The following is a 17,331-nucleotide window of genomic DNA, read 5'->3' on the forward strand; positions in this document are numbered from 1 at the left end:
TCATCTAAACAGTCATTTAATGACTTCTACACTAGAATATTTCAGCATTTCGCCTTTCCATTTCATTGAAAAGTGACCCTTTTAGTTCTTCATAATATATTGTGCAAAATAAAACTGGACTCACTTTTGCCAAATCACACAGCTCATATAATGCGTTCAGTAAGTTTCTCTACATTAGCCTATAGGCTTATTGGTCATACAGTAAGTGTGGAAATTCAATGCATACAAGTATACATAATGCTTTCAATTTACAATTTTTAACTAGTTGCAATTTTATTTAAGAATATTTTTCCAAACTGATGGGGAGAATTTGCTTTGTAGAATAAATACCTTATAAAAGTATACAAATTACATTTTATTTTGAAAGTGCACAGTGAGAATATCCTTTTGCATCTTTGTACCTTTACACACTTGAGGAACCCCCGCTGAGCGCCTGTATGAATCCGGGGTTCACAGGTAGGAAACAATACTTTAGACCCACACTGCATCACGGTGCCTATAAAACAATGTAAGTGCCTCATTTTATTTTATAAAATATTATTACGTTTTATTTGAATTCGTTTGAATGATTTTAGTCCACTTCTTTAAGTCTATCTCCTCCTGTAGTTGGACTGAGAGCAGCGCTGTTATTGCTGCAGTGATTTATATTTTTATTTTGCGTCTGGGCTGACTCGAACAGAAGGATGCGGCTTAGGACATCATGAGAGAAAGACAGGCCTCAGAGCGATGTTATTTTTAGGTGGCAGTGCTTAAGTGCTCATATCTGAGCTGAGACACCATGAATTCCCACTGCTGCACTCTCTGTATGATAGCTCACACAGGTGAGGCTGCTGCACTGTACAGTATTGGAAACTAATATTAGACTGAGTGGTGGAAAATGTAAAAGCCATGTTCTCGCAAAAAGCAGGTTAAATAATTGATCTGTGGAAAATGTATTTGTAACCAGGGACAGATTTGAACTGTATACAGTCAGTTTCCTCTCAGATCCATGTACCCTGTTTCTAAAATATAACATTATGGGGTCCTTAAAATAATCAATCTCACATTTCTGCCTCTCACACATACACAGCACCTTCATCTTGTCCAACACTGTAGCCTGTGTTTCTGCTGCCATCTGCTGTCCGTAGCTGTGTCTTATGTTGGCGTTCATAAAAGCAATAACAGAGACATGCATGAGCACAGAGGAAATTGGTTCAGCAGTTTATTTGCAGTTTTATGAGAAGGTGTTTACAGTTCAGCCATACAACCCCCGTCCCCCCCCGTAGGAAATGAAAGTTTAAAAAAGAATATTAGCAAACGTTATAAAATAAGTCTTACGTATAGGCTACCGAGCTACACTGTATGGTTGGAGAATACAGTATGTTCGTTTGGTCACTGTGTCGTCAATTCTGAGGCAGCACAGCAATGCAAACAAATGGGCAGGGCTCACCAAGCAATGTATTTCAGTTGGGAGGTTCGTTCCTGTGGGTACAAATGAAGGACTTCACTTATAGCATCACCCTTTAGATAATTATGTCCTGGTAACAACTGTAACAGTCTGCGTCTCCTAATGCCACCAGAAACAATCAACATAATATTGCTTTAAAATATAAAATAATATGAATCCACTCTGCGTTATTAACATGGTTGTGAAGTCACTCTTGCAGATTTTCTCTCCTAATGGCTTATCTAGAGCAAAGTATCTGAAAACCTGAGTATATCAAAAGAGATAATTTCATAGAAAAATAACATCTCACAGTATCCATTCAGCTTGGCTCCTGTTTTTGTTTTCCCTAACAGAATATTTTAAATAAAAGAAAGAGAGAGAAAAAGAAAATTGCGTGCGATTTTGCCATCTCAGATGTAACACAGATTATGCAGATTTTGTTTTTTTGTGGATGTCCAGTAAAGGGGCCTTTTTTTTGGCATGACTTATATCACTAAATGGCCCAGCCGTCTCTGGTATTAGAGACCTAAGAGCAAAGGTTTTCACAGTAAGAAATATCCGCCGTAAGGGATAAAAGTGGTTTATGTTACCAAGGCAACTGTACGTGGCACAATGGGCACCGCACTCTCTAGAATCTAGATAGTGTTTTTTTGTTGTTGTTTTGACCCCACATACACAATAATAACAGTACTGGAAATATGCACACCAGATGCATATTTTTGGCATCTTTTGCTGACTTCTGAAATAGGGTACGACACAGAGCATCCTAATCCACACTCAAGCAGCAGATTACAAAACATTCATGTATGAATAGGGCAGGTACAATATATACTTCTAAGTCTGTGTTTACATTTTGAGCCTTCACGAAAAGATAGGTACCAATTGTCACGTTATTTGTCATCACACAATAATAAATAATATGAATGGCTAGCTGTTGTTCATAATATATAGATATACTGCATATATTCAAATATTTAGACTTATTATGATACATTACAATACAGTAATACAAAGTAGGGCTTGGCTCCTGTTAGTATTGTATTTACAATAGGTTATTTCTCTACAAATATTTACAGAATATAGATTTCACACCTGCTTTTAAAAGGGATTTGCAAGATCACAATCAGATATCCAGTTCAACAGAACAACATTACAAGTTGATGCGAGTGTCCGCGTGAGACGAAGATGATTACTGTACAAACATGTTACACTGATTCACCTCAGACCAGATTGACGTGCATGTTGATGGCTGATAGTCTCAGACAGTTGCATTATTATTGCTCGGTATCTTCATGAGGTATAAGTGAATGTCTATGCACTCTTTGAACGGTAGGGGGTACTTAAGAGAGGCCACTCTGCTGAAGTAGTTTGAACCACCACAGAGGAGCAGATAGGTGAGTAAGAGATAGGAAGTAGGTGAAAGCAAAGTGAGACCGTCTTGGACACATCTATCACAAGTGCTGAAAATGTAAAGAGCAAAGTGCAAGCTAAGGAGAGAAATAGTGCCTTGACAAAAAAAAAAAAAAAAGACAATGAAATTGATGGGAGAGCGATAACCTTGCTATGTTATGAGTTAAAATATAATATTAACATTTAACATCAGCCAGAGATCATCTGTAAAAAGGCACAAAGAATATGACTTCATACTACTGTAGATATCAAAGTGGCTCAGAGAAGATGTTGGTAGTTTGGGTAGCTGCAGAAAACCAGTAGAGGTCCGACAGTGTGAAACTGATATTGTGTCATTCAGCTGCTGCATGCTCCGTTTCCTGTTAGAAGTCAAGAGACAATGCTTCTCCCTCCCCCCCGCCCTATCCGCCTCCCGGCCCGCCTCAAGCCCTCTACGACCTGAGCCAGCCTCTGCCGGCTGGGCGTGAGCCAAGGGCCCGGCGGTGCCACGGCCCTCTGCCCACCTGCTTCTGGGGCGGCCAAAGACAGGCCTGAGATACTGGCAGCAGACACGCTGCCCTCAGAGTGGCTGTCTCCGGACTCTGACTCATCGTCCCCCAGCTGTTCGACGGACAGTGTGGAGGTGAGGAAGGAGAAGGGCTTTCTCTGTGACACCGGATCTATCGCAGCAGCACTCGGTAAAGGCCTCTTGACGTGCCCGCCCTGTGCATCGACGTCTCTTTCATCTTCACCCAGTTCTGCGTCGTTATTTTCACCCCACGATGACCTCTCCTGCTCCTGATCTCTTTCCAGCTCGCTTTCCTTCCTCAGTTCTCGGTACTCTGCTGCCGTGTCCCAGTTATCTTCATTCTCCACCTCCAAGTTTTGTTTGGGTCTGGGAAGCTTTTGGCTCGGACTTGGAATAGGGAGGAAAACCTCTTCTTCGCTCTCTTCTCTCTCTTGATCCACTCTCTCCTCCACATCCTCCATCCTTTCCTCCACTCTTTTCTCTACTCTTTCCTCCACATCCTCCACCCTTTCTTCCACTCTTTCCTCCACTCTTTCCTCCACCCTTTCCTCAACAGTAGGTACTTTCTGCTCTTTGTCTTTCTCAGACTCTTTCCCCTCTGTCACCCTTACTCTCTCCTCGCTCTTACTTCTCCTCTCTTTGCTTCTTCCCCTGTCCTTGCCCCTTTTCCTTCTCCTCACTGTCGCCTTTTCTGCATCGCTACCATCGTATTTCGTGAGGGCATCTCTGGGTAAACTCTGAGACCCTCTTTTTCTTCTCCTCCTCCTGCTCCTGTCCTTGGCTTCCCGAGACCTCTCTCTCCGCTCAGAGATGGGGCTTTGCAGCCCCGATTGTTCTCCTCCCCCTGAGCCCCGTCTTCTTCTTCCACTCTTTTCCGTCCCTTTCCCCGTCTCGCCTCCTTTCGACCTGCTTCTCCTCTTCTGCCTTGATCCGGCGGAGTCTACTGCAGCCAAACCCTGCTCCTTGGGGTGATGCAGGAGGGAGGGGGAGGTGATTCTGTGCTCACGGCCTGGACACACATCATGTGAGAGGGGAGAGAGGAAGAGAGAATAGACTGAACAGGCAGGTAAGACAGAAGGATAGACAAATCTCTGACAAAGAACATTATGCAATTGTTATTAAAGAGCTCTGAAATCCAGAAACTGTTTTGTTTTTTCTTTTCAAAAGCTTGTGTAACAACATCTATTTTAGTGCAGCCTTCGTTAGTGACACAACATACATCCAATTAGCAGTATGCTCTGTGCTTGTCGTTAATTTACTGAGTGTGCTCACAAACTGGAAGGCTGGACAATTATTAAGAGGATTGATGGAAACTAAATGTGGCAAAAGGCAAAATGTTGGACATTTCTACTGTACTAATTAAGTGGATAATCAAGATTAATAATGAGGAACTCTAATAAGTTGACTAAGTGAAGACAGCAGTGGTGACTGGGCAGAGGGATGTAGAGAGACAGAAAATGGGAGAACTAACAGGAACCATTACCAACCGCGTATTCTCTGTCCGTCCAATGACATAGAAGCAAGGCTCGCCTAGTTTGGAGTTGGTCATACATAGAGACAAACTGGAGAGCTCCACTGAGAGAAAGAGAGAGAAAGAAAAGGAGAGGAAACAAAGGAGTGGAGCAGCAGAAAAGGAGAGAAATGTTTGGAAGAGAAAAGAAAGGAAAATCAAGAGGGGCCATATGCAGAGCGGAAATGAAGTGAGGGAATGTTCAAAGCAAAAAAAGATCAAATTAATCATAGATGTAATGGATTAAAAGATGGGAGACACCAGAAAAGAAGTAGAAAGAATAGAAAAGTAGAAAGGTGTTTTGGTTAGAATCAGTCCCACAGAAAAGGAGAAGAAAGGAGATAACACATCCAAGACTGTGCATTACATGCAAAAGATAAAATAAGGTTCCCCGTATTTCAATATCTTATTAATCTCACACATTTTCATGCTTTTAAAAAAACACACGATATTCCTAAGTCCTCCGCCTCCGTCTCACCATAATCAGGCACATAGCCGTTCCCTCTCTTGAGGACCAGGTGGATGCGGTAACCTCCTCTGCGGATCTGCTCCACGGCCTGGCTGTGGGTCATCCCGGCCGTACTGTCCCCGTTGATCTCCACCAGCTGATCGCTCACCTGCAGCAACAACATCCAAGAGATGACGTCACTTTAGATATTGCATCTCTTATTTCATTGATATTTCATTGATTTTAGCAAAACATCAGAGGATCATCACAGACAGTCAGGTCAATCCTGTTAAAATCTTAATAAATAATACCTTCGGTATGTTTGAACTTATTGTTTCACCGTTTCTAATCAAGTAATTCATTTGTGATGTTATTGAGAAAACTTTAGGTTTCGGTGGCTTAATTTTTTTGCTTTGAAAAGTTGACCAATCTGAGACTTTTTCAGGAAATATCTGTTATCTCAAAACATTGGAGGTAAAAGAACAAAATACAGCATTATGTTTTTTGTATTTAGAAATATATAGCAGGTCATTTTGATAACTCAATCAACCCTGACTACATCAAATGTGTGCTGGAAGTGGTGCTTTGACTTATTTGAAAGAGGACTTCATAAATACAGCTGCACAGATTTAATACAAAACATAATAACAACACAGCCAAAACAGATTATATAAATTAATTATACAGTATACAAACAAACAGTAAAACAGACTGACCTGCATTTTTTGGCTCCGCGAGGCGGGCCCTCCCTCCATTAGTCCGAGGACATAGAGGCCCATGTTGTACTCGCTCCCCCCTCGGAGGCTGAATCCGAAACCTGAGGGTCCGCGATCCAGATCGACGCTGTAATACCTGGAGTCACGCTGGAGGACGAGGGGAAAGAGGGCAAGAGGGAGGACTGATTTTCATCTGCACCACATCTCAACATTTCAGTGACATAAATATGGTGCTGCCTCACCTTTGGACGTGACCTCTGACCCTTTCTGCTTCTGTGACCTGCGGCGTCATAGTCAGCGGGTTCTGAAAGGCTTGTAGAGTCTGAAAAAGGATGAAGCTTGAGGTTATGAGGTTATGGTCAGGCTGAATTTTGCTGTGTATGTGTGTGTTTGGATGTTTGTGCTTACAGGTGCTAGGACGGGGGACAATGGTGAGGCGCAGTGTATTCCCCGCTCGGCGAAGTATCTGAGCGAGTTCCCGATGAGGCAGCGTCACCACCGAGCGTCCTTCTACGGCCTCCAAACGATCCCCGGGCCGGATCTGACCGCTCTTTGCTGCCGGACTGCCTCGCCGGACCGTCACGAACCGATGAGGAAGAAGAGAAGCAGCTGGAAATCAGAAAAAAAGAAGAAATCAGTTAATGATACCTAAAATGACTTGTTGCTTGAGTTACTTGTCATTAAAAAGTTACAGCTGCATCACAAGACTCCATCCAGCCTCAAAACTTTCCTTTTAACTGAAGGCATGAGTAATAAATGAGGTCAGAATTAGATACATTTAAAAGCAGGAAGATTTATCTCACCAGTGGTTGTGCCAGAATTTCAAAAACAAGCTGTAATTAAGCCCAGGGTTGGATTTGGCAGGGTTTATTTCATAAATGACTTCCAACAGTAGCCTTTCTTTACACCTCCTCCACTGTCTCCTTGAAACACTCTCCTCTTCTCCTTCATCTTCCCATCTATCAACCTATCTCTCCATCCGCTGACACACCGAGAACAGTTGTTCTGCTGTCCAACAATTTGTCTTTCACCTTGAGAACAAACTGTCATGGAGCACGAACTTTCCAGCAACACTTTTGCGTCCTGAATCTGTCAAACAGGAGATAACAACAGACTTTAGATATTTACACTTCAGTTTATAGTGGGAGTGTCAGTGATTCTCGTGCTCAGCTCTTCTGAGATCCCCTCCCAACTCGCAGGCTGCCTGCATTGGTATGCCGCTGGCTTACGAAACACACACGCACGCACGCACGCACGCACGCACGCACGCACGCACGCACGCACGCACGCACGCACACACACACACACACACACACACACACAGCAATACTTTATATTTATGTGTTGGCACCATGAAACAGTTTTCTCCTGGCTGTGATCTCTACATCTCTCACACTCATCAGCTATAGGACAAAGTGTGAAGCTGAGGGCGCAGATAATACACAAGTGTGGGGTTGTCTGTCAACTGCATTTTAAAGTGGAAAAAGATATTAAGGAGGGGACAGTTACTCCATTTATCTTCCGTATGAACACATCTCTTACCATCAAGTTCAACTTCGGTCAGTGTCTGAGGTTGATGAGCGAAATATTGAGCAGGTCAGAAAAATCTATTTGCTCCAATAATCTCCTGCACTAACTAAAAGGCTTCTTACAGTTTTTAGCAGGACAGTCTGTCTCTGTCTGCTTCGACTTCCATCTTCTGTTCCTCTTTCTGTATTTTAGTAAACTCCCTATTACTCTCTGCCTGACCCCTCTCTGAGGGTATGCTGCGTTATGGTGACAGCTGGCCTCACTCTCTCTCTCTCTCTCTCTCTCTCTCTCTCTCTCTCTCTCTCTCTCTCTCTCTCTCGTCTTGCCAGTGGCCTTATATAACCCTTCAGGCAGCATCAATATTTTGAAACTCTCATTCAGCTGAGGTACACATAACAAACACTTCAGTCTGCATCCCTTCAGAATAAATAAAAAAAAAAGTGTACATTGATTTAATGAGTGAAATTAAAAGCTTGTTAACAGATTAGAATTGTAATTTGGGGGCTAGGAGTATGCCACAAGAGTTGAGGTGCATGTCACATTGGAATGGTGATTCAGTTAAAAGATACCGCCCATAAAATCAGTGCCCAGAGACACATCTGCAATCTGGGCCTAATCTGGGTGACCCAGGCAGAAACAGCAATCAGGTCAAATCAAAGCCAAGGCAGCTTTGCAAATAGTCTTCTTATCATGCATAATACATCAATAGGGGCCAAACACATGAATACACATGCAACAGCCATGCTCACACGCACATCAAGTGTGTACACACACAAACACACACACACACACACACACACACACACACACACACACACACACACACACACACACACACACACACACACACACACACACTCAGTGACTCACACGCAGAGAGAGATTGAAGCAGATGTACTCAGCCACAAACACACAGACAAACAGACACACTTGAACTACACACAGATGCATCCAAATGGATTGCTTTATATTATAGTGTCTTTTTCCTCTGGCTGTCCATGTTCTCCTGTCCACTGTAATCCCACTGCGGTATGCCCAGCAGCCAGCCAGCCAGTGACGCGCTGCACTGATCACCGCTCAGGAGCAGTAGCAGGCCCCCTCCCCGCCATCGTAACAGCCCACCCTCTGCAGCCCCAGATGAATCGGCGGGTGCAGACACCGCCACAGCAGCCTGCAGATGCCTACTACATGATCAGGTGGAAGGAGAGAGGACTGTTGATCTTTAGCAGGATCACACACACAGTAGTGGATATGCAGGTTAGTTATTGCTGAGCAGCGCTGCTACTACTTAACTGCTGTTAAATCCATTCAATTTACAGCCTATGTAGCTTACTGTAGGCTCTAATGCACAGACCATTACCACATCATCACATCATGTCAAGCACTGGCTGCTTTAAGCCCGACCGAAAAACAACATTTAAAATTCCCTGTCATGTTGCAGTACAACTCCACAAACAACCGTATCACATACGTCTGACAGCATCTTGCATCTAGAACAACTGTCTGACATCCAGAGCACATGAGCCTGTGGATCTAACTTTGATACTGTCAACACGTCTGACTAAGCAAACTTCAGAGTGCACAAAAACAGAAATCAAAACCTCCAGTTCGTGCACGAAGCCACACGTGAAACACTGCACCAAACCATAAGTACCCTCCCCACCCCTAAAAAACAACGAGAAGCAGAGCAAATAATTACGTTTAGACTCCTTCACAGTTCTCAAAGCAGACTGTAGTCTCTCCAGCATGACTCTCTGATTAGCATGCACAGAAAAGAAAAAAACAACAAAAAAAAAGATTCCTATATTCCTTGTCAAGCAGCTTGAAGGTGTTGAGATTCAAATGTGACGGTCAACAGGAGCTCAAACACAGGTTTGCTGTCCCCTCTGTTGCTCCTCGGCGAGGGAAAGGCTCAGTGTAGCATTTCTCTTAAGCATTCAGAGAGTGATGGAGAGAGCGGGAGGTAAGAGGGAGGGAGGGAGGGAGGGAGAGAGGGAGGGAGAAAGAGAGAGAGAGAGAAAGAGGGAGAGAGAGAGAGTTTTAATCTTTTGAAAAAGCAGACTGGATGCTTTTACTGCAGAGTAAAGGGGTGTAAGAGAGAGAGAGAGAGAGAGAGAGAGAGAGAGAGGGAGAGAGGGAGAGTGGGCGGGAGCTTACGAATGAGAGACAGTGGTGGAGAGAAGGAGGGATGAGAGGAAGAGAAGGAGAGAGATGAGAAAAGGAAATGATTAAGGAAAAAGGGAGACAGAGGGGGGCTTGAAATGAAGGGGAGAGCGAGGACACGATGGAGACGCAGGTCTACAAGAAAGGTCGGTCTCTGTACCGCAGGGACAGGTGCGCTTACAACCTTAATCTCACCATCAAAACACAAATGTGTGCCATAAAGCAAATTGAACTGCATCAAAGTGGAACAGAGCAGCCAATACAAGACATGGGAAGGGAAGATGGGGTGGGGGTTGGGCAAAACATCACAGAGACGCTGCGGTTAACCTGCTATTCATAAGCAATACACTAAAAAGGTAATAAGGGCAGAGATGTGTTCGCTTCCCTGACAGAGCATAAACAAGCCTCGGTGTCTTTTATCAGGTCGGATCGAATGGAGAAATATAAACTGAGATACAACTGATTTGATAGTTAACAGAAGGTCATTCTGCAGGAGACATGCAAGCTGGCAAACTAAATTAAAAAAGACCACAGACACATATCAACTAAAATAAAATATATAAACCCAAAGGAATAATGCAATGTGTTGGGGGCTTATTTGTTTTCTTGCCAAGCATTAAGAGATGGTAAGTGGACTTTGTTTTCTTTTGACAGAACCAGGCGAGCTGTTTCTTTTCTTTTCTTTTTTTATTAACTTAGTTTTTATTTTAGTTTTAGCAACTTTTACAATCATATTCACAATCTTATATTTGTGTAATTCCTGTTTTTACACTAACCTTAACTAAGTTTTAGCTCACTGTCTGCTGGCTGTTAACATAATCCTACAAACATGTTGCTATGACAACATAAAGAAGGGAGAGAACGGTGAGACTCCTGTTGTCCATTCAAATATGAACATCATGATAAACCAGTCATTGAAAATAGTGGAAGCCAAAAATTATTTCCTTTAACAATGTAAATAAAGCCAAACTGGAAAAAGATAGTTTAAAAAACAAGTTGTTGATGCGTCATGACTCATCGAGTGGCATGTCGCCATGGCGACCACTTTTTACTCAGTAATTACTTAACGGTGCTTCTGTCCACAAGGGCATCCAAATGAAACCCGCATCTGCGGGCATCTAACCAAATGGTTCTACTGGGCCAGAACAGTTGAAGTGACGCTGCGTAATGTCTGTCCGCTTCTATTTCTGATGCCTGGGTGGAAAAATACTGCATTTAAAGCATTTAACTTGAAACACATGTTGCACAGAGTGATTAGTCACTGTTGGCTCTTACCTTTTCCATTCTCCACATCCTGAGAGGCGATGACGAACCCAAAGCCTTCTCCTGGCTTTCTCCTCAGCTCCACATCGAACCCTCGAAGCGGCCGAGTTCGTTCCCCGCTCTGCTTCTCCAGACCTGTATCAGGCACCGGGACGCCTTCGGCCTCGTCCTCCAGGCCCGTGTTGATCCAGTCTTTGGGCTCCATGGTCAGAGTTACCGGAATCGACTCCAGGAAACTGGTGCTCTGGATCAGCGAGGAGCGCGTCGGGGCCGGGGAGGGTGGGGTGCTGATGGAGGTGCGGGGCACTGGCAGTGCTTCTGGGAGGAGCACAGAGGAGTTGTCTGAGCCGACAGGTGGAGGAGGGGGGCGGAGCAGAGGTGGAGGGAGTCTTCGGAGGGAGCTGGGGGATACGGATGAATGATAGATGCCTGACAACGACACGGAGAATAACTGTGAGGTGAATTTAGCCACAGCGAGTTAGTAAATATCAACAAATGTGAATCATGTACCTCCTCTGTAAACCAGTAAGACGACTTCTCCCTGCTTGGTGTGTTCCTGCAGAACTGTTTGCACCTGTCAACACACAGAAAGTATATTGTGGGTCACTTTGAGTTTGTTTGATTAGCGTGTTTAAACCCAGAGATGAAGCCAAGATGATTTTCAGTGTAGGAAATAAGAAAAAACTAAACTCTTGGGCACAACACTATGCAAATGTTTGCTAATTACAGTCTAGTTTTTCCCAAGAATATTGCAATGTAAGCTCACTTCAATTGGACTGCTTCCAACTATTCCCCCTCTTAACAAAGAGTGCCAAGCAGATGTCCCTTCTTATTAAAGAAAAAGTTTGGGTACCACTGTTTTAACACATTAACTATGAGTTAAGTTTATTTCATAGTCCTTCTCATTACTTTTCTTCACCTTTGGTCCTCCATTACCTGTGCAAAGCTGAGACTCTGCACATCAGCTCCGTTGATTTTGATAATAGCATCCCCTGGCTGCAGGGAGTTGCACTGCTTCCTGTCCCAGACTCTTGTCACTACAGTCATCCTGCCTCCGGGGCCGCCGGCCGTCACACTGAAGCCAAGACCTCTGTCTCCTTCAGCCTGAGCCAAAGCAACTGGCACCAGCTCCCCTCCGCTGAAACTGCCAACTCCGCTGCCCACACTAATCGCCCCAGGGGAGGACATGCTGCTGGGACTCGCGGTGGGGCTGGTGTTGCCATGGAAACCGTTGAAGCCACGGTGATGGGGGCTGTCCGGGGTGAGAGGAGGTCTGAGGTGGGAGGTCTGCGGTCTGAAGAGGCGGGAGTGAGCGCTGCGGGGGCCGCCGGGGGAAGACGTGGGTCGCCGTGGTGACTGGGGCAAGGGGACCCGGGACCCCGACAGGGTGCAGGTGGACAGGTCGCTCTCAGACGACTTGGATGTTCCATAACGTAAAGGATGAGGCGGTGTCGAGAGGGAGTTGTTGTTGTGATTACGGATCATTGATGCCCTGATGAGGAAGAGGAGTTCAAATCCAGAGTAAATCAGTCTTTGCTTTAACACATAATCTCTTTTTGGAACATTTACAGCTGCAACTAATTCACTGCTCATTTATTTTTGTCATTGAGGAATCTGCCAAACATTTTCTCATTTAATTGCCATCTTTAAATTGGTTGTTTTTGTTCGACTACAACTAAAAATATTTCATTAATATTTCATAATACAAAAATCTGAAAATGTCCACATTTAAGAAGCTGAAACCATTTCACATCTGGAATTTGCTGTTAATACTGTTTTTTTCGGTCAGCTAGTTTATCAGCTGACTCATCCTTGCAGCTCTAGACCTGATAAAGAAGTGGGCAAATCTGTGAGGAACATTACATCATGCTGGGAAAGATAGTATAATTTCTAACCTGCAGGCTGTTATAAAAAAAAACCGAATGTGTTTTCTCATAACTTGTAAAATTACCAGCGTATCAGAATTCCTAAAATCATTACTCCATCAAATCTGAGTCTCATTTGAATCTCCTAAAGCCCTGGAGCTCTCCAAATGAGTGTTTTTTTTTTGTGTTTGTTTTTTACATAACTATTTATTAAATTGTGATAATAGATAAATTAAAGTAAATGAAGGAACACAGACAAGAACAACAGCTAAGCGCAAAGGGCAGTTTAAAGTTGCTGAATTAACAAGCCAAATATTTGTCCAATAATCAGAAATTTTGCACGTTTTTTAAAATTATAGATAAATGTACATCAAATTATAATTAAATTATACACTTTAAAAAAAACAATGAAAGCACTTCACAATCTCTGCAGGTACTAATCTGTGCCTGTGTATTTGCTCTTTTATATGTTTTATGAAGTGTTACCTGTGTGAACCAATCGCAGAGACGACCTCACTGTCACTCTGGCTGGCCAGCGTTGGGTCGAGCGACTGCAGTCTCGCTAAACTTCTCATGGAGCGAGGCGGGCGAACAGGGGGCGGGGTGGTGGCGTTGCTCACACTGGAGCGTCTGTAAGAGGGCAGCTGTCTGGAGGCGAATGACGTGGCATTTCCGTTGGCGTCCAGAGTCGCGCAGGGCTCCATGTAGCTCCCGTCACTGTGGACCCCGTTAAAGTGCTGGGTCTGGGGTGTGGGCGTCGGGAGGCGAGGTAGCTGGTGAAGGGGCTGAGGCTGGGTGGTGGTGGGCGGCAGGGTGGGGTCACCGCTGTCCAGTAACCTCGGCGGAGGCTGCTTGGGACAACCGTCGGGGTTGTAGAGCATCGGGTACCCTCTTCTAACTTCCACATCCACGCTGTGGCCCACAGGCACTGACTTGAGCATCTCTACAACCTCTTTGTGAGACACTCCCAACACGCAAACATCATTGATGTACACCAGGATGTCCGCTAATACAGCACAAAAAAAAAGACAAGAGATATCGCACATTATAAAACTTTCCATTTTAAATCATCTGGAGTCAAAATTCAGACTCCTTTTTTAATGTTCTGATTACTTTGACGGCTTGTTTTTATTTGTTACTGTTTTATGACCACTTTCATAAGCTTGAGCGTGCAGATGAGTGTTTGCAAATGAAATACTGTCCGTGTGTTTTTGTGTGGGTGTGGACTAATCCAACCAACTAATCCCCCTAAACCAGCCTATTAACAGATATGAACTAGATCAGTCCCTGCAGAAACAGCCTGTGCTCTGCCTGCCCAGAATGGTAATATCTGCCTGCATGTGTGTGTGTGCGTGCGTGCGTGCGTGTGTGCGCGTGTGTGTGTGTGTATGCGTGTGTGTGTGTGTGAGCAGAATGTGCACCGCTGTATTTGCACGTGTTATGATAGCTGGATTAAAGCGTGCTAGTCCTGAGGATTAAGGACCGATCGTGAGATACACTTTCTGTGAAAGATCACAGATTACTCTTTGTGAGTATAACTCTTTAACAAGAAGTCAATAGCAAGATTTTAGCAATCATGGTTACAGCATTCAGTGTAAAAGCAATGTCATGTCTAGTATTTGTGTTCGAAAATCTCTTCAAATATCATTATTTTACTGCAAAATATTTCATCTAGTTTTCCCTTCAGCCTGGTACATCATATCTTTTACCTGTCTTGAGTGCTGAGGGTCCGCTTGCAGTCACGCTGTAGACCTGGAGGAACTCTCTTGGCCTGCTGCCCCCCACAATATTGAAACCAAATCCTCTGGAGCCCTTGATCAAGTGTGTGTGCACAGGGAAACCTCTGAGCTCCCCGGGCTGGTCTGTGAACCCTGCTCGTCCCCGGAATACATAAGGACGGCGACACAGAGAGGGAGAGAGAACATGAGACGATAACGACACTCACCTCAAAAAAGAAGTCATAAAAGTCTTCAAAGAAATAAGGATAAAAAAAAAAACATACCATCAGAGAAAAGAGTGAAAACGGTCCTGTGTTGTATACGGCTAAATATTTTGAACTGATGGGTTTTAAGGAAGATGGTAAAGGAGGAGAGTCGTATCACTGCAAACCAATCGCCAGATGGCTTTTAACAAAATGCTACACAAACCAAAGCATATGGTGGAAAGATTGAAATCAAGAGAAGAATCCATTACAGACCACCACCTTAAAATCAGCATCATAATCCATGACTGACCCAGCTAAGGGCAGTAATCTAGGCCGTTTTATTTACTACTACTTTGCATCTCCAAATCTGTGGAAAACGTCATTACAGATTGTACTCTGCCTCCTTGTTTATTTCTTAATTTGGTTGTTGTTGCAGTCGCAGCAATAATCTCATGTTGTATACATTTAATGTGTCTAAACGATGACATTGCAATTATAGAAGCAGGTTGTACCAGATTTGACAGAAATCCTCTCTCGTGCAGGTACCTTCGGACCATAATGAATATTATATCACCTTCTGCTGGTGAGAAAAGTGTACTGCACTTCTACAGAGACGAGCTGGGATCACAGCATTGTACCGGAGATAAGGGTCGTGTGCTATCGCGACAGACAGACATCAGAAACCAGATTATGTCCTTGTTCTTTTAACAACGGATCATGTGACCAAATTATGAAATGAAGTTGCCAGTCACATGGCATCCACGTGTCGACGCGGTCAGCCTCAGCAGCAGCGAGTCTGGCTGTTTGCCAGCAGCTCCGAGCTTTAGGCCTTAATCACTTACACGTCTCTGTTCAGCGAAAAGCTCATTCCATCTCATTTGACTCTAACAAGCCGGCTGTGTCTGTTGCTTCCGTTCTTGAAAAATATGTGGCTTCATTTAAGCTGTTCAATAGTTAAATGTGTTGCCAGTGTTCTAATGATTACATAGAAAAAGAAAAAGAGAGAGAGACAGCGAGAGAGAAACGGGTAAAAAAAAAACAAAGAAACAAAGACGCTCACATTCATTTTTGTAGACAGTCTCTCTGCTCGAGGCTCGAGGACTCTGCCAGCTGGTCCTCTTTGGGCTGCGCCGCGGAGAGACAAAAGGGGGGGAAAGTAAAAGAAAAGACACCCTCCTCAGAAACATAATAGTATTGAATTAAATGTGACAGTGCTGGAATTTAATACAAATTTAATGCACGACAGAGATGTCTGTCGATACAACTATCAATACAAGATCTACTGTGTTTTGAAGGAATAGTTGGACGTTTTGAGAAACCAGATTTAGATTAGAAGATTGATAACTACTTTCATGTCTGTCAATTTAATATAAAGCAGGAGATGGTTGACTTCAAGTCAAAGAGCAGGTCTGGCTTTGACGGAGAACCAGAAACTGCCAATCAGCACCTCTACAGCTCGCTGATTAACAGCTCACACCTAGTTGGTTTAATGAATTGCGTTACAGTTCATGTTAAGTCATGGTAAGGCATTGTAGAGTTAACCTGGTGGGGTTGAGCTCAGGTTAAGGTGACAGAAAACACAAATCAGTAGGGAAACAGCCTGGGAGGGTGGCCACAGAAACACAACTTTACATTCCTGTTGAGGTAAAGGGTTAAACATATGAGGTACAGTGTGTAAATTTAGTGAGTTTTAGGTGTGCTGGTAGGAGGTTTTTACAGTTAGGCTCGCTGTTTGCCCTTGTTTCCAGTCTAGATGCGAATCTAGCAGGCAGATAGAGAAGTGGTATCAGTCTTCTTGGTATCTATACCTCAGTAAGAAAATAAGTAGGTACATTTCTCAAATTGTTGAGCTGTTCCTTTAACAGACCTGTGCAGACACTCACTCTATGTAAAGGGACTCTCCTGGATCACTGAAGGCCTGCTCCCAGTGATCCGGCATCACACCTCTCACTCTGGCACCACTTCTGCCACCGATGATCCCGTTCTGTACGACACGACCATCGCCTCCGCTGCTGGATGCCCGGGGCCGACCGGGGGACCGGTGGCTGCGAGGGACGCTGCTGCTGACACCTGCTGCAATGATAGTTAGGAAAAAAGAAACAAAATTGAACAGTGACATTTAACAGATGGATTAGGTGAAAAGTTTCTCCTGCAATCTGTAATGACCTTATACTGACATTTCCATTGGGGGCTGTCAGGAAAAAAAGACCTGAGGTCAGCATCTCAGCTGTCTTCGTCCTCCCTCTGAGGAGGAAGAGTGTGTGACCATGCATGCCATACGACCAGCAGAAGAAAAATAAGCATATTTTTTTTCCCAGCTGTCCTTGTGGCTGTCCTTCAGCTCTGAGCTCCAGCGTGGATCTGAGACACATCCGACATAACGCTGGGTGTCCAGAGTCCTGCCTCACACGACAACTGCTGTCGAACCCATCCACCCACACAGCATCACTTCAAAAGATGACTCAGCAGAGGTCAGGGTGTTGGATGACTCGCTCAAACTCCATCCTGCCCGCATCCTGCATTCACCCCCCTCCAATCCCCGGCTGCCTGCTGCCCTACCTGGCTGTT

The 17,331-nt window shown here is 44.2% G+C and overlaps 1 protein-coding gene across 2 annotated transcripts in view; it reads right to left on the reverse strand.

The window, feature by feature from the left end:
- Positions 1-1,177: 1,177 nt before the first annotated feature.
- Positions 1,178-17,331, reverse strand: part of LOC138192986 (membrane-associated guanylate kinase, WW and PDZ domain-containing protein 3) — a 36,807-nt gene continuing 20,653 nt past the window's right edge. For both annotated transcript variants that reach the window (XM_069140742.1, XM_069140741.1), the window contains exons 6-17: positions 16,647-16,836; positions 15,824-15,888; positions 14,549-14,710; positions 13,326-13,845; positions 11,911-12,466; positions 11,485-11,548; positions 10,987-11,403; positions 6,427-6,627; positions 6,261-6,340; positions 6,019-6,165; positions 5,333-5,471; positions 1,178-4,353 (exon numbers count right to left, since the gene is read on the reverse strand). In XM_069140742.1, coding sequence (XP_068996843.1) covers positions 3,206-4,353; positions 5,333-5,471; positions 6,019-6,165; positions 6,261-6,340; positions 6,427-6,627; positions 10,987-11,403; positions 11,485-11,548; positions 11,911-12,466; positions 13,326-13,845; positions 14,549-14,710; positions 15,824-15,888; positions 16,647-16,836 — 3,689 coding nt within the window. In that variant the 3' untranslated portion in view covers positions 1,178-3,205. The remainder of the gene's footprint in view (positions 4,354-5,332; positions 5,472-6,018; positions 6,166-6,260; positions 6,341-6,426; positions 6,628-10,986; positions 11,404-11,484; positions 11,549-11,910; positions 12,467-13,325; positions 13,846-14,548; positions 14,711-15,823; positions 15,889-16,646; positions 16,837-17,331) is intronic.

Source organism: Embiotoca jacksoni, unplaced genomic scaffold (assembly GCF_022577435.1).
Source record: "Embiotoca jacksoni isolate LCO1_2020_lvr unplaced genomic scaffold, fEmbJac1.0.p SCAF_9, whole genome shotgun sequence".
Classification (NCBI taxonomy): domain Eukaryota; kingdom Metazoa; phylum Chordata; class Actinopteri; family Embiotocidae; genus Embiotoca; species Embiotoca jacksoni.